Source organism: Eublepharis macularius, chromosome 8 (genome assembly GCF_028583425.1).
Source record: "Eublepharis macularius isolate TG4126 chromosome 8, MPM_Emac_v1.0, whole genome shotgun sequence".
NCBI lineage: Eukaryota > Metazoa > Chordata > Lepidosauria > Squamata > Eublepharidae > Eublepharis > Eublepharis macularius.
Genome location: NC_072797.1, coordinates 100985142 through 101008260, shown reverse-complemented (window position 1 = coordinate 101008260; position 23119 = coordinate 100985142). Strand labels below are relative to the sequence as shown.

General features: G+C 41.3%; 1 protein-coding gene across 1 annotated transcript in view; it reads left to right on the top strand.

The window, feature by feature from the left end:
* The first annotated feature begins 7035 nt into the window (after window positions 1–7035).
* The window catches only part of PGM5 (phosphoglucomutase 5), a 66093-nt gene continuing 50009 nt past the window's right edge, over window positions 7036–23119 (top strand). Inside the window, exons 1-4 of the mRNA XM_054986529.1 lie at window positions 7036–7617; window positions 19811–19973; window positions 21185–21331; window positions 22132–22257. Of these exons, the coding sequence (XP_054842504.1) occupies window positions 7357–7617; window positions 19811–19973; window positions 21185–21331; window positions 22132–22257 (697 nt within the window). The 5' untranslated portion in view covers window positions 7036–7356. The remainder of the gene's footprint in view (window positions 7618–19810; window positions 19974–21184; window positions 21332–22131; window positions 22258–23119) is intronic.

Genomic DNA, 23119 nt, shown 5'->3' with positions numbered 1-23119 from the left:
TTTATTTACTTTATTTATACCCCTGCCTTTCTCCCCAAAGGGGACCCCAAGAGACTTGAATCATTCTCCTCTTCTCTATTTTATCCTCACAACCACCCTGTGACGTGGATTAGGCTAAGAGTGTGTGACTGGCCCAAGGTCACCCAGCAAGCTTCCATGGAAGAGAGTAGATTCAGCCCTTGGTCTCCCTGATCCTAGTTCAGCACTCTGACTACTGTACCACACTGGGTCCAGTTAGGACAGGGGCTTAGAAAACTATCAAGCATGCACTATAGAGAGGAAGCAGATCATGGCAACTGTAACAAACTATGCCATTCCCAATTATCCTTTATTGTTTCTGAAGGTGCTTATTTGTGCTGTCAGCTACTGCAGTGTATGTTAGGTTGTAATGCAAAGATGGGAGTTCAAACTTCATCTGGAGCATTTCTTTCCTTTCAGGCTGTGTCATACAAAAACCAGTTAGGTAATGGCACAGGTATGGAATAGACAATGTCTCCAGTTAAGCCTCATCTCCTGGGATGCATTTCATATGTCTTGGTAGCTGAAGAGAGGTTCTCAATATAATTTCAAGGTCCTTTCTCACTAGAAAAGGAAACCATTGTGCACTACTTGGAAAAGGTGCTGCAAATCACTTCTACCAGATTGACAGTAATTAAGATACAAGTATAGATACTTGTGTGAAATGATTGATATGGGCCAATGGCACACTAGTGGGTGAGTTAAAGAAACAATTACCTTAAACTGTAAACTTGCCTGAGAGGTTTTCCTAAAGTTATTCTTAGGCAAATGCTGTTTGAAACCTAACATTCCACAACTCATAGTTGATAACATTTGCTTCAGATTTGTGTTTCTCACTGAATAAATTTTGTTCTTATTCATTTTTTAAAAGCAAGACATTTCACCTAATATCCTCATTATCAGACCAGGCTTGGGAAGGGTTGCTATCCTCTAGGTGGCTCATGGAGTTCTCCTAGAATTACAACTAATCTTCAGACTATAGAGATCACTTTCCCTAGAGAATATGGCAGCATTAGAGAGATAATTCTATGGAATACTATAGATTCTAGGTGAAATCCCTCCCCAAATTCTTTTCCTCAGCAACTCTAGCTTATACTAGGGATCCCAGGTCTTCGGGTGGAGGCAGGGGATCCCCACTTCTACCCTCTGCCCCCTGGCACCACTCACCTGGCCCGAAGTGGAGGGGGAGGCAAAGGAATAGGCTCAGTCCCAGGACAGCATGACTCTCAGGAGTGGTGTCATCATGCCGCCTTGAGAGTGGTGCCGTATTTTGCAGTGGGCCAATTTGGGGCCCAAACAAGATAAATCAGGCATATTTGGGCCCAACAAACAAAAAAAGTGTGAGTGCCAGGTCCCTCCCTCCTGCCAAGAGGATAAGGGGACCTGGCAGCCCTAGGTTATACCCAGGCCAGGTTTTATCCCCTTAACCTTTAAAAAAAATTGTGCTGGGACCCTGGTGCAATGGGGTGTAAGATGCTGCATCACTTAGGAAGATGTTGAGGGTCTTCTTAAGAAAACAGTATAACTTTATTCAAAATAAATGTAGAAAGGAACACAAGGCCTAACAGAGCCTTTCATAGGAGTCTGTATAGCCAGCTTGCCCTGAGCCTTAAGTACAACCTGGCCTGAAATCACTCCAGATTCTGGTATCATGGAACTATATTAAAATATAGCTTGCACTCAGGGCTGGCCCACCCATTGAGGCCAGTGAGGCTGCCGCCTCGGCGCTAAGGCACCGGAGGGGCGCCAGCCCAGGGGCAGGGGCATGCGCCAAGGAGCTGCTGCCGCTGGCCAGGAGTGTGTGCTGGCGGCGGCAGCGTGGGGCAGCTGAGCAGGCAGCCTCCCTTTCAGTTGCTCTGCGGGCCAGGCACAGCCGGCGGCCAGGGCAACTGGCTGAGCCTGGCCCACAAAGCAACTGAATGGGAGGGCTGGAAGCCCACCCCCTGGTGCGCATGCCAGCCCCTGCGTGATGACGTCACACACAGTGATGTCATCATGCAGTTCAGTGCGCGCGCAACACTGGAGCAGGTCCTGCCTGCACTTTAACTATTACCTGGGTAAGGTGGAAAACTGTGACAAGAAAAACCCTTTGGGGTGGTGTCTAACTCCTAGAAATCCATCATACTATTGTATGCTTTTAATACCTCTCAAAGTAATGGAAACAATGTGACCAGTCTATCACTTTTCTCATTCTTCCTTTTAGTTATTTTTAAAAAGCAATTAAATGTGGCTTTTCTTCCTGAGGAGGTCATACATTATTGGACTAAAATGCTACCTGACTAATCAGATACACTTTGCCTTACTGGATATATGTAGATTAAAGCTATGTAAACTTTTGGGGTATAGTAACTTAAAGAAGCCCCCCAAAGTACTGAGAGAGTCAATGTTATTTTGTGCAATTTTCTTTAAAACTTGTTTCATAATATGTGGGTGTATATATACAAGCATAGCAAGCAAAGTTATCAACTCATTGTATACTACACCAAATGCAGATGTTGCTTTAGTAACTCTTGTCAAGTATAACTATTGGGATATATAACATTATTGCTGTCAGCTGTAGTTTGGATGTATGTGCATGAGAAAATACTAGACAGTCCACATGGCTGTGTTTCAAGTAATTAAAAGCATACAGCTGCAATAAAAAATGTAATTTTTTTCTGGTGATTAATGAAGAACTGCCAGAAAACAATTTCACAGGACTACAATTCCCACCAGATTATAAATAGTCACTTCTCACAAAGAATTATTGGCAGAGGATTCAGTATACACAAAGTTCATCTGGATAAATATGAGAACCACACAATGCAGCATGGAGCATAAACAGAAAGTATGATGCAATCAAGCCATTCAAGATGGATCAAGCTTTACCCTTTAAGTGAATAGTTTTGAACCTGCTGATTTGGTTCTATTCATGTCAGCAAAAATCACTGTTCTCTTCCGGACTTCATTTCTGTTTCACTATAGCTAAAGCCTCGAGCAGCATGTGTGCACTGTTCCACATCCTACTTGCCACATCTTCCAAACACCTAAGCATTCAGTGCTTACACCCTTCTAACTCCATTGAAGTCAATTTATTTGAAAGGGTATAACTCTGCTTAGGATGGCAATGTTGTTATTTTTGAACTATCTGGTTGTTTAATTTCCATAACACAAGTCTATAATTTTAAAAGAATTATAGATGTTCTGTTCATTTTAAGAACAATATCTATCGTACATCTTGGATTTAGGACCTTTTTGTAAACTTTTAAGTATATTTTTATTCTTAATGGTACATTAAGGACAAGCACTTAAAAGTGCTTAAAAGTCTTTAGGCATACGAGTAGTCTAAAGACACTCAGTATGTCCTATTAGATACAGTTGGCTCCTGAGCAATGAAAAGATGTCTAGACGATATACAGGGACACAAGCTTAAGCCCACTGGTTGGACAGGTGTAACTTTGCATAAAATTGCACTGGCAATCACCTAGCACACTATCTATGGTATATTATTGTTAGCATTGTTCTAGCGCCATCATTGTGCAAGATCAGTTGTGACTTAATAACAGAAACAGTAAGTTCCTGCCCCCCTCCACACCAATTAACTCCTTAAAACTTTGAACAGTCCTCCTTACACACTAAGCACAGATACCTGCTTTGGGTCCTTATTTCAAACAAATGGAAGTAATCAATTCGGCATATGAACTGAACGTTTGAAAATGGCAAATGAATCAGCCATGTAGCAGTTGGTGTGTTGGCATCAGAGTACAGAAGTCCATGTTCAAATCTCTGATCAACTGTGAAAACTTCTGGGTAACCTTGGACTAGTCATTCAGTCCAAACATTTTCATGGGGTTGACTATGTAGGAAAAAACGGGATAATGTCTCACATTTCTTGGAAGATGTTTGGAATTAAAATCTAATAAAAAATCCATGCAGATAGCATGTGAATCTGTCAGTATTAGACCCTGGTGGCTTGATTTACAGATTCTTTCAGGGCCCTAGGTGAACTATGATTTCCCCCCCGCCCTCCATTCAATACAGAGAAAAGTGAGAAGTCTAAAATTAACTTTTACTTTTATTTACTTTCAAATGAAATGTTGGTGGGGGGAGTGAAGTGTGGTGAAGTAATAGGGGAGCGATGATTTTTCTATATTAATTAAATACATATTATATAGAATGGAGGTTAATGGATATAGCCAGTGCAGTGTAGTGATTAGAGTATAGAGACCCAGGTTTAAGTCCCCATTCTACCATAGACACTTGCTGGATGAGTGTAGGCCAGTCCTACTCTCTAAAACAAGAACCAAGCTACAGTAGAGATGCATAACTGGATATTCCAATGCATTTTTAATACTAAAAAGAAGCTGTGGGATGCAGGAGGTGTTCTTGTTTGTCTTATTTCTCTAATAGGGTTAATTGCAGCTTGGGGAAGCATACACAGAGAATGAGGCCGTGGGCAGTCCAATTATACTGAGGAACATACCCTGGGGCAGGATGGCATCTTCTGTCCCCAATGGTTGTTCCTGCGGTGGAACAAAGGATTGGGAAGCTGTCTCCGGGGTGAGACAATGAACTGGGAAGGTTTGATAAGACCTTCCTGGGCAAAATTAAAGTTACCAATGATTGATGACCCGTGATGGCTGGATGGGGGAGGCTATAATAGGAGAGTGGATAAGAAAAGATTGATAGGGTGCATGAAGTACTTCATTCAAGTACTTCTGGAGACCTCCATTGTTCTATGGTTTTGCACATCTCCAGGGATGGGGCTGAGAGTTAGTCTTACTTCACCTCTCACATTCCAGCACTTTTCCATCTTCACATAGTTTGACTTTCTGTTTTGTAATCTTAAAGCATATCCCTAAAGAAATACTGGAGGGAACAGGGCAAAGCTTTCCTTTCCATTGCCTATAGGTTCCTGTGATGGAATGCACTTTTTAAAAGCTTAGAAATGCTGCACAAACAGCTGAAGGACTGTGAAGGGTTAAATCTTCACAGAAACAGAATGCCTAGAGTGACAGGCTATTCCAAGGAATCAGTCTGGATATCATGAGCTGAATAGAGAAAGACTTCTGAACTGGATGCTGGGGAGAGGAGATTCTGATTTCAGCCCCAGCTGAGAGGAGTGGAATACTGACAGTTTTTGAGATTCAGCCCTGAGAGCAGTTTTAACACAGACAGGAGAACTAGGGGGAAGTTGGCAAGGAAGTTTGGAAGTAGGCACAGGATCCCATTTGGGCAAAAGAAAGGGGGTAGATCTTCTAGTGAGAGGAGAATTTCCCTACCCAGTCAAACAGGGAGTTATCTCTAAAAAGTGAAGAGATCCCTGGTCTGGTGTGGTTAGAAACTGCCTTTGGAGACCTTAAGAGTGAAACTCAACATGAGTACTGGTGTTTCCAGAGGGTTTGGGTACTAGAAAGAGAGTGCTAACCTTCTGATAACCAAAAAGACTAAGAGAATTCTCAAAGAAAGTGTACTGGAGTATTTGGGAAAACACTGGAACTAAAACCTCTCAACATAAAGATTTACATAACTGTGAAGAGCTTAAGAAACTCTCAGTCTGAAACATAAGAACTAACATCTGTGCAACTACTGATTTTACCTCAGAGTTATCTATATTGAGTTACCTCAGAAATTTTCAACCCCTGATTTCAACTGACCTTTCCCCTCTATATTAAACAAAATATTTTTAATTTTGAATTTAAAAATGCCTCTAGTGCCGTTTAAGTCATATTTTCTCTTAAATTTTTTTTGTTTAGTTTGATTTCTTTAATTCTAAAATCCCTCGCACAATGTGCCATTGAATTTAGTGAAATTTATTTTCAAGTAAACATTCATAAGACTGGGCTCTAGATCAAGGTTTTTAGCTAAATTAGAATGTGAAGCAAGCTGCAATTAGATGAGATAACTTCTCTGTTTGGATCAACTCCAAATTCTGAGAGTATGTAAACTGTTATATTCTTCAGGATGTCATTACTTAATGCCCTATTGGCTATTTTTAAATGTCAAAATGTTTTCTGCAGGACTCCTCTTTTGTTATCCTATTCAAATATACGAGTTCACTGAATTCACTGAAATGATTCTTCTTTAGCAGGAGTGTTCTTTATGTCACCAAGATCTCACTATTCATCCCCCCATTTTCTCATCATTCCAAGTGTCCTTGTGTCCAGTCACTTTGAAATCGTCTGATAAAAAAGGCAATGGAGACACTGCTGGGGGGGGGGATCTGGGAAGATTTCTATATCATTTTTTTAAAAAACTCACTTGCAATTTAAATAGGAATTAAACAGGAACATAACTTCATTTTTAGAATACTTTTATTTTGAAATGCTGAGTTGGGAACCAAGCTGGCACCAAAATGGAAACAAGATAAAACAAAACAAAGCCAGAATCACAGGAAAAGAGCTCCAATATGGAATACTGCACGAAAGTATACGCTGGACTGTGGAGTAACATTTTGTTAGTCACTGAGGTGCCACAAGTCTCTTGTAGCTGTGGAGTGTGACATATTTACTATTCTTGCAAAACCACATATATTGTTTTTGTTCCCTTGCTTTACCATAATAGTGTGAGCAAGTCAGGTCAGATTAGGTTTTTCGTCACAAATAGCTTGAGTGCTGGTGGAGGAAAGGATTCTTACTCTTTCTATATATACGAGTATGTGTGTGCCTGTCAGAGTGATCCCAACACCACAGGAACCTTCTTTCAGCATATCCAAGCGGCAGTCCCAAGAGGCCGCCTGTAAACCTGATCTAGAAAGACCTGGGCAGCTTTGTACTAAATAGAAAGCTGGAGAGCTGACAGTGCATGATCCCCTGGAACAAATGTGTGTGTGTGTTTCTCTCTCTCTCTCTCTCACTCACACACACACAGAGACCCTTAGCTTCCAGTTTCATCTCTGGCAGCAGACAACAATCCTGGGCTTCTCTGTCCAGGGTTATTATTGGCCGAGGGGGGGGGGGGGAGGCTACTGCCGGGCGATGGCCATGGAGCTTGGGCAGCCCCCTGGTGTCCTTGTTCAAAAAGGGCAGGCGGGTCGCTCCACCGAGCATTGGGGCGAGGCGAACACGAGAGTAGTTGCTGAGGCGCCCCAGCACAACGCTGCCTTTTCCTCTCGGCCCCTTTCCTCGGGCAACAGTCTGGGCGCGATGCAGAGCCTTTAGAAGCCGCGGCTTCCCAGCTGGGCGGGAAAGAGGCGCCGTGGAGGACTCAGCTGCCGGGCGGCTCCCGTGAACGCGGGGTGGGGCTCGGTTTTCGCCCCTCTCCTCCCATGTGAGGCACTCGCAGCAGCCAGTTTCCTGGCGAGAAGGAGGCGGGCAAGCCCGGAGCTTCAGGCGGACGGGGAGCAGCCGAAGCGCCAGCATGGAGGGGAGCCCTATCCCTGTGCTCACCATTCAGACCGTCCCGTACGAGGACCAGAAGCCGACGGGCGGCGGGGGGCTCAGGAGGCCCACGGCGGTCTTCGAGAGCCAGCGGAACTACCTGCCCAACTTCGTGCAGAGCGTGCTTTCCTCCATTGACCTGCGCGACCGCCAGGGCTGCACCATGGTGGTGGGCAGCGACGGCAGGTACTTCAGCAAGACGGCCATCGAGGTGGTGGTGCAGATGGCGGCGGCCAACGGGGTAAGGGCGGCAGGCGGCGCGTCTCCTCTTAAGGGCGACTCAGCAGGAGCCCCCTTAATTCTGGGTGCGGTGGGCGATGTGAGGGCGTCGAATCTAGTTGTGTGTACAGAACCGGGGCGGGGGGATAGTTCATCTGGAATAACAGCGCACTTCGCAGCGTTACGCAGTTCATTGAAGTCAATGGGTTCAGAAGGGTATCGCCCGTGCTTTCTTTGTACAATTTAAAAAGTGCCAGTATAAAGTGGCATCGATACTTACCATTTCCCCGTTCAGCACTTGGGAGAGCCCTCTCAAGAAGGTGCCGGTACCGATAAGTATCATCAAATATTCACACCGCCCTGTGTTTAGGATGACACTGTGAGTCAAGCAAAAGTGCTGTGAACATCTTTCTTTTATGATTTTTTTTAAACCTGACCTTCCTTACAAGTAGTTTAGGAACCGCACATGTATCTCCTTGATTTTATCTCCACAGCAACCCTGTGAGGCAGGTGGCTGAGAGATTGTAGCTCGCCCAGGGTCAGCCAGTAGGCTTTGTGGCTGTGCTGGGATTTGAACCAGTGTTGACATGCAACTTTTGTTTACTCCAAGCTGAGCCCTGATGTGTCCCACATTATGCCCTTATCTCACCCACTCATCAAGCACTATCTGTTGTGCACATTATTAATTTAATATATTTATAAATCACATTCTCAATAACAGATCCCAAGGTGGCTTCTGAACATCAAAGCTGTTAAAATGGAAAAAAAACCCTTATAATAAAACAAAGCTCAAAATATCTAACTGACTAATTACAGTGGCAATAAATAATATACTTTTAAAAACATTTAAATATGCAGGTTACCATGATATGCTAAATATTTTGATGTATTTATTTAACACATCCATATGTGTGCCTCATCACAAAGTTTCAAGGCAGATTTTTAGGAGGTAGGTCCTATTCCTATAGCCCTATTCCATTGAGCAAAGTTTATTAATTTTTAAATTTATTAAAATATTTATACCGCTATTTCTTTTTGGCTCATATTTACAGCTTTCCTTCAGTTGAAGGGACCTTCCTTCAATTTGTAGTACTTCTGTGGGAGGAAGAGCCACTTAAGTTGGAGAAAGGCTACTTGGAGGATGGTATCTTCAAAATGTTGATTTTCTCCCATCATATAAAAACCAATGTTAAAATAATATTTGGATGTCCAAAGGTATCTGAAGAAGGGAGCTTTGACTCTTGAAACTTTATACCCTGAAAATCTTGTTCTTTAAGTAGCTTCTGTACTCAAATCTTACTGTTCTATTACAGACCAACACAGCTACCCACCTGAAACTATTTGGATATAAGAATCTCTATAAATCTTATTGTGTCTTACTTAATGTACAACCTCTGCATGATAATGAACAGTTGCTAGAAAGAAAATTGGTATTCTGCCTGTAGACTGTAGGTTGAAATGCTCCAATATCAAGCATTCACCAGTAAAGATAGGAAATACATGAGAAAAAATTAAATTTACATAAGGGGAGCTGACAGTTATACTTTTTAATCCCACTCATTTATTGTGTTTGTTCTATATGCTTTATTACTGGTTTTTGATTATTTTACTTGCTGAGTCCACTAACAGTACAACATTATGCAAGGATAAAATTAATGGTCTTAATTTGGAGTAACTCTGCATAGGATTGCACTGTAAATCTACTATAAAGTTCTCTTAGTTTCACATGCTGAGCTTTCTTGTGACCCAGCCACTGTATTCCTGTGCACTCCTTTTCTCTAGCTATTACTTTGCCATACCTTGGTCTGTTGGAATCTATAGTTTACACCAATCATTGGGTTCAGTTTGATTTGTCATCTTCCACATTGAGCCATATTTGCAATCTTTGCACTTTATCCACTGTATTTCTATGACTCTCTAATATAATTTGTTAACCTCGATCACTGAATTCTACTATTGCATCATATAGGTTACAAATGTATCCCCAAGTGTCCCAGCTGCTATGTTTCTGAACTTATATACCCATGACTTCTTAGAAGCAACTGGTAAGGGAACTTTCTCTTATGAAAGATCGTAGGTTCCTAACACCTTCACCTCCTCTTCCATTTTCTGATGGTATCTCTCTCTCTCTCTCCCTCTCCCCACCCATATTGAAAAAGCAAGAGAGCCATATCAAAAAAGCAATCCAAAAAGCAGGAGAACAAGGCAGACAGACACATATAAATTCAAATACATATTTATCATGGCTTTTTTATTTATGTATTTCGTATTCCAAGGAGCACCCAAAGCTGCATTCTGTCTCATAATCTTTCTGGAGACCGTGTGTGGGAATATCAAGTTTGCCTGATCCTGTGCTTTGGTTCCAAAACAATTAAAATAATGTAATAGTCTGGAAACAAATGTGCATTGGAAAGGAAATATAGTGTTGGCGCCAAAGTCTTTTCCATTCAGATGGTGTCTGATATCTTTAGACTGCAGTAGTTTGGTTAATTCCTTATCTTGTTCTGGACGGAGAGATGACCGCCTAATGGTCATATGTACTTGCTAATAAAAACAAGAAACAAGATTTGGTTATGTGTATATTGGGAATGAACAGTTTAGCAAATAAAATCTAAAGAGCTTGGCCCTCCTATTTTGATTTAAGGGTGTTGCATGTTTTTTTTTAGGCACAAGCTAGCTTAGAAATTTTATTGTGGCTTGCCAGTCAATTAAAATAAAGTGTGATGGTCAGGGTATATAGATTCCTGTAGGCTGATACCACAGTAAAATATACCCATTTGCACTGGTTGGGATTCTGGGTGATTGGCTTCTACTGTCTCATCCATCCCACCAGGGCTTTTTTTCAGGGGGAACGCGGGGGAATGGTGTTCCAGAACCTCTTGAAAATGGTCACATGGCTGGTGGCCACGCTCCCTGATCTCCAGACAGAGGGGAGTTTAGATCGCCCAGGATGGCCATCTAAACTCCCCTCTGTCTGGAGATCAGGGGGCGGGGCCACCAGCCATGTGACCATTTTCTCTGAGGGCAACCCACTGAGTTCCACCACCTCTTTTCCCAGAAATAAAGCCCTGCATCCCACCCTCTGAGAAACTTGTTGACCCTCTGCCAAACCTTGTTCCCAGTGACCTCAGCTGCGCCAGTTGGCTACTTAAAGCCAGAGTCTCAAGAATTCTTCGTCTCATGCCAGAAACCTCAGCCCACCTGGATCAAACATTGGCAGCTATATTTGGTTCATTAAGGTACATCTGGTTTCAGTTTCCAGGATGACAAACTGTTTAAATAGTAATAAACTGAAGTTAGTGTGGGAGATAGCCCGTTACACAAAAGAAGGTGCAAGCAAAACTTTACTGGCAGAATGTCCATGGTTGGACTAACTTTATCTAGAAAGTTGTATATAGGGTTGGCATGTTATGAGAAGTCTGGGAAGTGGGAACCAATGATGTTGACAGTACTTTCAAGAAACAGAAAGATGGGAAAGTTGTGTTGTTTCCTCCTAGACTTTATATTTGGAACACTACATGAGAGCCTGGGAAATGATGGGCTGTCACTGCTGACCCACACAGTATTCTTAGCCTTGGAGTCAACAGATTACCTCTTTGTCTCCTTTTGTACCCTTCATCTCTTCTTATTTAAGACACTCAGTCTTTTAGTCACACCACAGTGTTTCTGAGCACCAGGTACAAATGTGTCGGCAGTGCTAAATGGAGAACCGCATATATGCGGGTACAATAAAACTGATGCTCCTCTACAAGAAACTGCCTTGATTTGCCTAATAAGAAAGCCGTTCAGCCTGTAAAGATAATTCATGGTATCTCAGGGATTTCATGAGTACTGATACTCTTCACAAATGGGGGTTTTGCTGCCTTTACAGAATTGACCGATATTTTCTTGTTGGTGTTATCGTAATTTTGACAGGAAGGAGATCCATGGGAATTCTTAGGGGAAGAAAAATTCTGTCTCTACTCCAATTTGCTCAGTCTTTGTTCCCTTTACCTGCCTGTTTTTTGCTCTTCCCTTTCTGTGCCTGCCTGCTCCTCTCACCTGCCCCCCCCTAATTCTCTCTCATTCACCTCCATTCACCTCTCCAGTTTTGCCCTGCATAGAACAGAAGGAACAGAGGAAGTTGGGTGGACCAGGCAAGCTGGAGCTGGCCATAGCTTCGCCTCTTTGCCATGGTGACCACGTTTTTGTGTGGCATTTTGGGTTGCCATGACAAACTCTGGGGGTTTGTTTGTTTTAAATCGGTGATATCTGTGTATGTGCAGATCCATATGCATGCACAGACATCATTCCTAATGTGAATGGGATTTTATCGCCTCAATTTTTTTTAAACAAGTTTTGGGTTTTTTTTGTTTTTTCTTTTAGAAACCAAATCCTAACCCCTGAGTGGCTCTGCTGTGTGTATTATTTGATCTTCAAGGGGGCGCTTTTGGCTATTGGATGTAAAAATTTGTAATTTTCAGAATTTTCCTGTCTGTAACTAGCATATCCTGGCTTGTATATCATTTCTGCTCCATTGCATTATGCCACTTAGTTTTGATGGTAGCTCTGTTAAGGATAAGAATGCAAAGACTGGGCAGTGCTTGAGATATTGTCTACTTATTTTCATGATTGTCAAGGTTAATAGACTGAAATATGAACGATTATGAAGCTGAATTTTTCACATACAAAAAATTAAGCAACACCATGGCAATCGAGAGAATTATTTGAAAATTCAAAGGAGCCCATAGTAGCTATGCTTGAAGGTTATTCTGACAAAATATATTTTAGGTGAACCTGCCTTTGAGCTTGTTTAACAGTTTGCTAGAAGTTATGTTTTTTCTCCTAAGGCTATTGTGAAATACAAAGCGATTCATGGAATATAACAATATTCAGTATGATTTTTTTAGCCCTTTAGAATAGTTGAGAACATATGACTATTAGCATGTGTGAATGAGCCGACCTAGATCAAACACCACAGGTAAAGTTTGCATATAATTTCCAAAACTATACTTGTGTGAATTGCTTTCAATGACATCTGTTAGCCTCCAAGCACTAAGAAAATGATATACCTGCTTTCATTAGCCAGTCTGTGACGATATATGCAGCTTGTGTACTATTTGAGTAAATTTATTAAGTAAGAACTCGGTTAACTAAAAGTTAAGGATAATTAAAATTATATTGTTAGTTATGAGATTTGTTAGTTGAAACTGGAGCAGACAATTTCCACATACACAGAAATTAGAAGTGCTCTACAACACTGTTTTATTTAGTTGTCCAGTCTGCTTAATCTATTGGAAGTCTGCATGGTCCGACAAATGGATAGTTGGATTTAGTTCTCAGTAAACTGGCTTCATATCTTGCCGTTGCTATAGACTGAGGCTCAACTAACATGTGGCTATGGCAGTTCAGCTTGTTCAAACTTGGGTACGCCTCAGTCACATATCAAATGGAGGATCAGACCTGACTGTTAAGATGCATGAACAGATGAGAGGAATTGAACCTTCCTTATATCCACTACCTCTTTCCCTGTATTCTTTTTCTCTGCCAAGCTCCTTTCTGGTATCAGAGCCCAGCTGAGAAAAGCACCAGTGGAGGTGTCACAGACCACTCTGGAAAGAGAAGGGGGGGGGGAGCAGAGATGGAAGGCCCTACTTCCCTAGCTTTCCTGGGTCCCATTTGGTTATTGCTTGCCCCTGAAACAATAGGCCACACACACTTGCAGGACAGCTGCCACCACCTGTCACTTTGAGATCTGAGGCAGAGTCTGACAGGCCTACTTCTGCCTCTCTCTGTCACTCACTCTCACGCACAAATGCACACACGCTCCTCATTCAGTTAAACATGCAACCTGGCTCACTTAAGAACTGGCCTACACATAACATAATCCTTTTACTCCCACGTGTTCTTGGAATGACAGGCTCTCTTAAACAAGAGATACTAATTTTATTTGAGGAAAACAAAATAAGGGAAGGCAGATGCAATAAAGACAATGAAAGGATTTCATACACATGGGAGAAAGCAAAACATAAAACAACATAAAAAGCGAATGCAACCTGACTATACTGATCCCCTCATGGCTTACAGATCCTGAGCCATGTCAATCTGACATGGGCCTATCTAGCAAGGGACCTCTTATTTCCTTGCTTATTCCTGGGAAAGTCAAATCTAACTCTCACTTCAAGGTTTTATAATTTTTTTTTCAGTGATCACACCCCTTTTCATGGATAGGTGCTCTTTTCCTGCTCTAGGTGGTATCAGGCCAGTCAACTGGTCCCTCTTCTTGGAGGAGAACCCTCTCTCCTCTATGTGCTGTGTTGCTTTTGCTGGCCCATTCCTGCTTTTGCTGGAAGGGCTGTCTAAAGGGGATTCTTGTTTTCGGGAATCATGGGAACCAGAAGAAGAATCATGATTGGGGGACAGGCTATGGAAAGGGGATAGGGAGAGTTTAGTATTCCTTTTGCTCTAGAAGCTGCCTCTTGCTTTATACATGCCTAGGGCAGGAAAGGGTTTTAAAATGGGTGTGCTCCATTTTGTGGTCCCTTTTTCCACATTTGTGACAATGGAAATGGGCATCATGCCTTACGGGGCAGGTAGAAGACAAACTTTACTCATTGAACTTGCTGTGTATAAACAGTAGCTTTTCTGGATAAAGCAGAGGTTTGTCAATTGTTGGTGGATTAATCCAGTGCTTATGCTGTTCACGTGCAGCATAGTATTGCTTTTGTGGTCTTGTGGATGCTATCCAACCTATGTTTCATGGCTGATATAGTAATGCAGTCTGTGCCAGCACAAGTAAGGGCTGGAGTGTTTGGAGGGACACAGAATTTGACCAGTTATGTGCCAAGGGATGTTTTTATGTTTTGTTTAAAATATATATCCTATGATATAAAAGGCGAGCTGTTTTGGTGCCAACGCACCTTTTATCCTGGCACAGGTGCAGTGAGGGGCCTGCAGATATGCCTGTGCCAAGCTTCTAAGGGGCCATGGAGGCAGTGGGAAGGCGTGACCTGGCAGCCCGGCCCAGCACAACCTGGCAACCTGGCCCGGCGCGACCTGGTGGCCCAGGCAGGGCAGCGCAGCCTGGCCTGGCCTGGGGAGTGCCTCACCACCTTGGGAGGGCTGCACTTGAGCTTGTTGTATTATTTCACACAACAGGCTCTGGTGCTAGTATACTATACAGTGCTAGCTACTATAATAGTTACATCAATTTCTATCATGGCATAACATAAATTGCATGGCTATGTTAGGCTTACAAGTTTTCTAGTAAGACATTTTTAGTACATAAGATACAGTATAGGGAAGGAAGGTGGCATAGCTCGATTTTATCAGATCTTGGGAGCTAAGCAGGATTGGTACTTGAATGGGGGACAACCAAGAAAGACTCTGCAGATAGCAAACCACCTCTGCTTCTCAGTTGCCTTGAAAGCCCCTTGCTGGGGTTGCCATAAGTTGGTTGTGACTTGATTGACGGCACATACCAAGATACAGAATAGTTAGTATCAGAGTCAACTTATGTATTGCAAATTATGTAAGCTGCTTGGGTATGTTGGGTATAGTTTAAGAAGTTAAACTATAGCTAATAGAATAAAAACACATTGCTCTTCTTTACTTTGTGATTTTCTTCATTTTTCTTCTTTGCTTATTTTCTGAATCTGTCTTCCCCACTTCTCTTGGTTATGTTCTTATACACACATTCTGTACCCATCCTTCTCCAAACAAGCTTATAAATTATTCTCTTTCAACCCACAATTGTAAATATTGCTACAGTTTTGTTATTTGCATTTGCTGTTAAAAGAAAACTCACTTGCCTTTTTGCTGAAATAAATGGAATGTTGTTTAAATGCTGTTGCACATGTTGGACCCAAATTTGTTGCTGGGGATAACAGTCTTTCTAAATATTGTTCTGTTATGACTTTAAAAGAAAGAGGCAAAAACACTGTAAATATGTCATGCTTCTGCCACAAGAAATATGCACAAGTAAACAACGAGACTAGCAGCCTGTGGCAATCTGTCAAGAAATTCCGTGTATTTTCCCCACCCATTTAGCACAATTTGGCAGCAAGGGCTGAGTAAAGACAAGATTATAATAGAGGCAAGTGGCAAGATTTCAAAAGCAGTTTCACAGACAAAAAAGAAACCATAAAAGGATAAAAACCACTGCAAACCAATTTGGAGCATAATTAACTTAAATTATATTTTATCAGATGCAGAGTCTTGGAAGAATAAAGACAATATAATATTAAAAACTTAATACGATTATTTGCTCCAAGTTTACTTACTTTCCAGGTAGGTGATTGGTTGGTGTATTTGTTTATCTCTGACCTCTTAGAAGGAGAAAACAAAATTAATCTATCAAGCATCAGATCTCTGGAACAGGACTTGCTGCTTACATGGTTTGTTATCCTGATGTAACACCATGTTATCTTGCTTCAGCTTTGAATTTGTTTATACAATCAAAGGTAAATTGACTGTCAAAATTAATTAGCTGCAAATCGAAAGCCCTTGAGTGATCATTACTCATGCTTTCCTTTGCTTTCCCTTGTCTGATAAACAGTTACATTTATGCAGTTACATGGGACAGAAAGGCAGGTTTATGGGTCTTTTATTTGAGGGAGTTTGGAAATTGGCAAAATCAATCATGATCTGGGCTGGTACTGGGAAATTACAAGGGGAACAAAATGAAAGATGATGGAATAGTATCAAGTCTACAATAATCCAGGCACAACTTCTCATCCTAGTGACAAAGGCATCTACTATTCTGCTTGTTTCACCACCTCTAATTCTGTCCATTGCATTATCTCTTTTCCTCTCTTCCCTATTTAAACAGCCTTTTATGAACTTCACAGTACCATCCCAAACAGAGTCACATTCTTCTAAATCCAACGAAGTCAGTGATCTTAGAAGAGTGTAACTCTGCTTGGAATGTGATTGCTAGTCTCTTGTTTACCTCAGCTCTCTCAGCTTTTTCAGTTGTCTTCCAAACTGTATGCTTCCTTCTCTATGACACTTAAACTCTGTCCCTTTCAAATAGGGATGCGGATGCCAAAAACCTGGAGAAAAAAATGTCCTTTTAATAGAGGCTTAATGTGTTGAAATGAGGAGATGAAAGCTTTTAAGGCAGTGAGTCATGTAAATATCACCTGGAAAGCCTGGGCTGCCATTCTTGTGGCAGGCCCACGCAGCTCCCAGCAACCTCTGCAGCCTGCACGGGAGCCAATGGAGCTGAATCCCCGGGCCGGCCAATCAGGCGAGACTGGCCAGGTCCCAGGGGGTGGCCCTTGCTGGGCAGACCTGGAGAGCATAGTCTCCAGTCAGGTCCAGCAGACGAGCTCAAGTTCCAGTGCTGCCTAGGCCACACCACAGTTGTATCTCATGCAGCTTGTCACTCATCCCTCCCTTGGGTTAGGTTATATTATCTAGCGAGTTTGTATTGGTGGGGAGGGAGGAGGTTGCTGTAAATGTTCTGATTCTCACAACTTTAGGTTGCGGTCTGGCATGACACATGGATCCTTTTGGGGGAAGCAGGGCCTACGTGCACTGCTTCCCCATAGCGGGAGGTCCCCTTAAGGGATCTTGAGAATGATGCTTGGTAGGGACAAGCCCGGCTTGGGGGCTGTCGGGCATGCTTGCTCCCAGGTAGCAGGGAATCCACAGAGATTTACACCCATGTGGAATCTCACTTACTGTCGTCCCACAGTTCCCCTCCTCAGCAAGCAGGCTGAGGGGGTCATCAGCTGGCAGGCGGGTCAGCCAATGCTGGGATCCGCTCCCCATGCTGTGCCAAGGCTCTGATAAGCTATAATCAATAAAGTTGTGGCCTTTTTATCTCCATGTGCAGTCTCTGTGTCTCTGTCGCCTCACATTTCACCTGGCGCCCCTAAAGCTGGTCCCGCAAAGAATCTATTAGCCTCTATTAGAGGAACATGACTCTTTCCCTCAAGGCTGTTGTTGGCAATCCTACTTTCAAACTACCCCCCCCCCCCCGGCCCCATTCCTTAGTTCACTTCGTCGGCCTTCCGTTTCTTTCTTCTTTTTGTTCATCATTTTTTAAAAAAGTTATTGTAACTCATCTTATTCTCACTCCCACCCCCTTTCCCCATTTTGTCCCTTCCTGCAATATTTGGTCCTTCCCTCTTCTGTTTGCTTTTAAGAGAGGGTGTTGTGGCTTATCTCTAGTAGAAAACTGAGACCATAACAGGCCTGCTTGTTTCTTCTGCAGAACTGTTGTTGTGTTTCTGAAACCTTCATTGCATACCAGCCAGTGATAAGAGGAATCCCAGGGGTATTTGTATCTCCTCCAGAAGGAGGTAGTTGGAAATCATTTTTTCCCTATGATCCCTTGACATTCAACACTGTGGGTTACTTTAAAGGGGGGGGGAGCAAATACTCTTTAATGTTCTGTAGGAATATGTCCCATTCTTCAGTAGTCTTCTCTAAGAATTTTAAAAAGGGAGGCATTTGAGGGAATAAACATTTAAAGATATGATTTGCTGAGTTTCTTTTAAGAGTGTATATAAGAGAATATATTCTTTAACAATAGTTAAGTTTCTTTTAAGATTGTATATAAGAGAATATACTCCTTAACAGTAGTTGTGAAACTGAGAAAATATTAATGGTAAACACATTGAGTCAGTAGTTAATAACAGCATCCTGAAACTTCGTCATGTTATAAAAATGGGGTGGTACTTCCTGTGTTTGAACCCTTCTCATCCCCTGTTCACACTACTTTTGGCAAGTGCCTCTCCGCAGGCTGAGTTCCGAAATGCACTGTGCTCCTGGCTTTTATTTTTAACACAGAAATCTGACTCGGGACAGCTACAGGTCCTAGCAATCAGTCATCTCTTTGATCCAGCTGAAAGGCCACTGTGAAAGGCAGTTGCTGCCTGTTCTCTTTCATGCCAATTAAAGATCTAAACTTACAGTTGAGTCCACATGTTTCAGATTCTTGCATCTTCATAGGGATTTGCTGGTTTCGGTTGGGGACTACCTGTACACAGGTCTTTGTGCATCTGAAAATGTGATGGGGCCTAATTGTAGAACCAAGATGGCACAAGATCAATTCTTTCTTATTATTTGTAGTTAGAGTTACTTCACTGACCAAGGTAGCTGAGAGCAAACTTTTCTCACTTTAAGAAATATCTTAAAGAGCTGTATCAATTTTGTAATAGTTTCTCTGAAATATCTGTCCTTTTAAATAATGCACAGCTTGTTTTGACTTTTAATATAAGGCTGTATTTTTATTTTTAGTAGGATTTCACTTAAGAAGCAGTTTGAGATCTGTGGCCCTTTAGAACAGATATGCAGTTTTAGCTCAAAGGCTCTAATACTGCTCTAGTCTCCAACATTAAAAGATGCATTCAGCAAGACCACTGGCTTCCAAATAAGTAGGTGATGTGGATGCAAATCCAGGTGCATGTTTGCATATGGCTCCCAATCTCTTTCTGGGCACAACGCGAGGTGCTAGTGTTGACCTTTAAAGCCCTATATGGCTTGGGACCAATATACCCGAAGGACCACCTACGCCCTTATGAACCTACCTGACTACTGTGGTCATCTTCTGAAGCCCTGCTTCAGGCTCCTGCACCTTCTGGGTTCAGATAGGTAGCAATCTGGGAGAGGGCCTTCTTGGTCATGGCACAAAAACTCTAGAACTCTCTCCCCAAGGAGACTCATCTGTCCCTTTTTTGTTGCCATCTTCTGCTAGCAGATAAAGACTTTTTTTTGTTTCATCTGGCTTTCCCTCAATGGTCCCTCCTTCCTCCCCTATATATTTAATGGTTGTTTTCATGTTTTTATATGTATTTTAGCTTTGGTTTAAATTGTTTTAATGGTGTGTTTTTGTTTGGTTTTAATGGTTTTTAAGATTTGTTTTTATTACATTTTTAATCCATTAGCTGCCTCAGTGGCCTTGATGAGGGAAGAAAGCCAGGGCATAAAATTTGTAAATAAATATATATTGGCTGTGCGTGCATATTGTGCCCTTCTGCCTGTAGGTCTCCCTTCCTTGTCTTGGAGGGAGGCATTTTAAGCCATAGTCTTCTTTAAGCACATCTTGTCTAAATTCTGTGTTCTAGTTTTAACAACTAGTTGGTCTTAGTTTCAAACCATATATTTATGCTGGGAATCGAACTGTGTTTTTATAGCATTTTCTTACTCTGATTATTTATTAAAGTTTCAACACTCAGTAATTTGTATTTATCAGATATGATCTTACCAACTATGTCTTTGTCTAGATTGGAAGATTGGTTATTGGTCAGAATGGCATCTTGTCTACTCCTGCAGTGTCGTGCATTATCCGAAAAATCAAAGCAGCTGGTGGGATTATTCTGACAGCAAGTCATAGTCCTGGAGGACCTGGAGGAGAATTTGGAGTTAAGTTTAATGTTGCCAACGGAGGTAAGTATTTTTATGATACATGATATCATTGCAAATGTAGATTTTTTTTTAAAGTTGGAAGAAAACATAACTAGGTTACAACCGTATACTTTCTGTGTAAAGCTTCAAAAGACATTTTTGCACATTTCTAAGCATTTTAAGAGTAATGATATTTTATAAGCAACTTTCTTTTGTTGGGTTGTTTCCCAGAGACATCAGCAGGTGTTCTTTGCCAAAGTCCTGGAGCATTGCCAATTTTTTTTAAAAAAAAACATTACTATATATGATATATAATTTAATTTCTGTTGTATTCAAAGTGGAACACTATTATGAGGCCCCATTGTTTTCCTACATGGAGGCATTTCAGATTTTCATGCAGAATTCTGCTTCGCTACACCAGATATTATGAAAGTCTTGCAGAAAGACAGGGAACTTGTGCATCAGACCAGTAGTAGCTGGGGGCAGCTATACTGCACAAAAATCAGTAGCGCCATATTTTGATGTGCAGGTTCCTTCTCATCAGAAGGAGTATCTGGCTAGTTCAGTAGAGCTTGAGATGTGCATAAGCATCAGTAACAGTGCAGTCCTAAGGAGAGTTATAGCCTACTAAGTCTATGGACATCAGTGGGCTTAGAAGGGTGTAATTTTGGTTAGGGCTGCACTGTTAATCAAATGAAAGAGGTGTGTGATGCTTCTTTGCTGTAACGAAGCATTCATTTTTGGCCTAAGACACACGGAATTGAGTTGTGTGTGTGCTTCTGTCTATATGACATATACTCTAAAGGTATATGGTGATTTTTTTTGATCCCATCTCTTTTCTATCCTATTTTCAGTACACTGAAAGAATTCAGTTTTAGCTTTATGTCCTCTCTTCTTTCGAGTAGAAAATTCAGCTCTGTTCTCTTGGAAGAAAAACTATTATTCTGTGTGACATTTCCCCACCCCACCCCACAACAGGTTTGATTTGTCTGTTCGGGTCATTTGAAGCCAGAGTCACAGGAAGTTGGCACGGTGGAATTTATGGCAGTTTTGTTGGGAAAGAATACAGAGATCACAAAATTGCACTTCTGTGGCTGATTTTGGATGTATTGCAGATTGTGGTTTATTATACTTTTAAATTCTGTGTTATGTCCTGTTATATAGAGACTCCAGATGTATGTTGCTGACAGTTTTTCGGCACTTAGAATGCTCACCTTATTAAAGAAATTATTTACTGATCATGTATCTTTCAGGACCAGCTCCAGATGTTATTTCTGATAAAATCTACCAAATCAGCAAAACCCTAGAAGAATATGCCATTTGTCCTGATTTAAGGATTGACTTATCTAGGCTAGGAAGACAAGAATTTGATCTGGAAAACAAATTCAAACCTTTCCGAGGTATTGTATTATTTTTCACAGCTTTAGTCTCCATTTGAGTTACTATAAAATAGTTGGCTTGCTTTCTGCATACTTTTCTAAATAGGAAAACATTGTAAAATTAGAATTTAGCAACTAGTGTAGTAGTATGAAGTATGCAGTTTGTTGACTGGAGGTAGTGTTCTGCTTTACTTTGATATATCCCCATAACATTGTGTGTGAGTGTGCATGTGGATTTGCTGTTATTTGTATATTTATTTTATTTTTTGTGTGTCACCTTAGCCAGCTTGTTAAGAAAAGCAATATAGTTTTTTAAAACTATAACCGTATAACCAAAGTTAAATGCTTTTAGTCCCTTTAAATGCTTTTTAGTCCCTTTAAATACAATGGGAGATATGTAACTATGTACTTAACTCTCCCACAGAAAAAAATGTGACTAATCTTGGCTAGGGCTGGGCCTTGCCCATTTATAAATAAACAAAAAATTGTGGAACCTTGTTTTTAACTTTAACTGCCACTCTGTGCAGCAGTTATCATGTAAGCATTAAATAATCTACTGTTCTCTGAAATCTTGCTTATCCTTCGTTTCTGAAACATGATTTTTGCTTACTTCCAGAATTTCTGGAAACTTGGCAGTAGTTGGCAGCTTATAATACCTGATAGTAATAAAAGTGCATTTGATGGCTGATCCCTGCCTCGGGAATGAGCCAGTAGGACTGTTTTGGGTCCCAAGTATATGATGTTTTGTGCAATAGAATTTCAGCTATTCAGAGATAAAATGCGTTGGTTAACTAGTCACTACTTTGACCTTGTTTATTCAGTTGAGATAATAGACTCTGTGGAAGTGTACCTCAACCTGCTGCGGACAGTATTTGACTTCAGTGCGATTAGAAGTTTGCTAACAGAGTCAGATCAACTTAAGATAAGGATTGATGCTATGAATGGAGGTAAGGAGATTGAATTTTGATGGGACAGAAGTGCTATTGTAATATAAAAGAAATATTATACCCAATGGCTAGATGGTACTACTACACAGTAATTATATTTACTATTTCTTCAAAGCATTTCATACGTAAGCCTTACAGAAGCCATGTTAGGTAGACCACCATTTTTACCCTCATATTTCCTATAGGGTGAGGGGCGGAGAGTGTGCTTTGCTAATGGCTTCCTAATGAGTTTGTTAGAGAAATTATTTGAACGAAGTGAACTTTGACTTAAATATCTGATAGAAGATAACTTTTTGAGTTGCCAGTAGAAAAGTCGTAATGATCTGACCATGGTGGAGAGCTGTCCTCAAAATGCATAGAATGATTAGTGTTTAAATATAACCTACAAGGGGCAATATAACCTACAAGTGTGCAACAAGGGACATCAATAATATTTATAGGACTGCAATGTCCTGGAGTAAGGGCAACTTTAAAATAAGAGGTGCCTCTTAAAAATAAGGCCAATCTAACAACTATGAGTTGTTAGATCCAGAGCCCATTTTCAGTGAGAATAGATTCAAATGCTTTTGAACCCATTTTTGAAAAGAGACTTCAGAGCATAGTCACATAACATTCTAGAAGTGCCTGCATGTCAGGAGCTTTCCAGTATTCAGGATACCTGCTGTGCAGACACTTTTAAACATGCAGTGCTGCACATTCAGCAAAGATGGTATCATGTGCCCTTCTGCACATTTGGTATGACTTCTCTTTATCTTAACAGACTGGGCAAATGGCTTCTGTGAAGGAATCAACATTAAATGAGACAGAAAGACTCCATTTAGTGGAACTATGTAGGCATAGATTCTTTGATAACAGCCTTTTC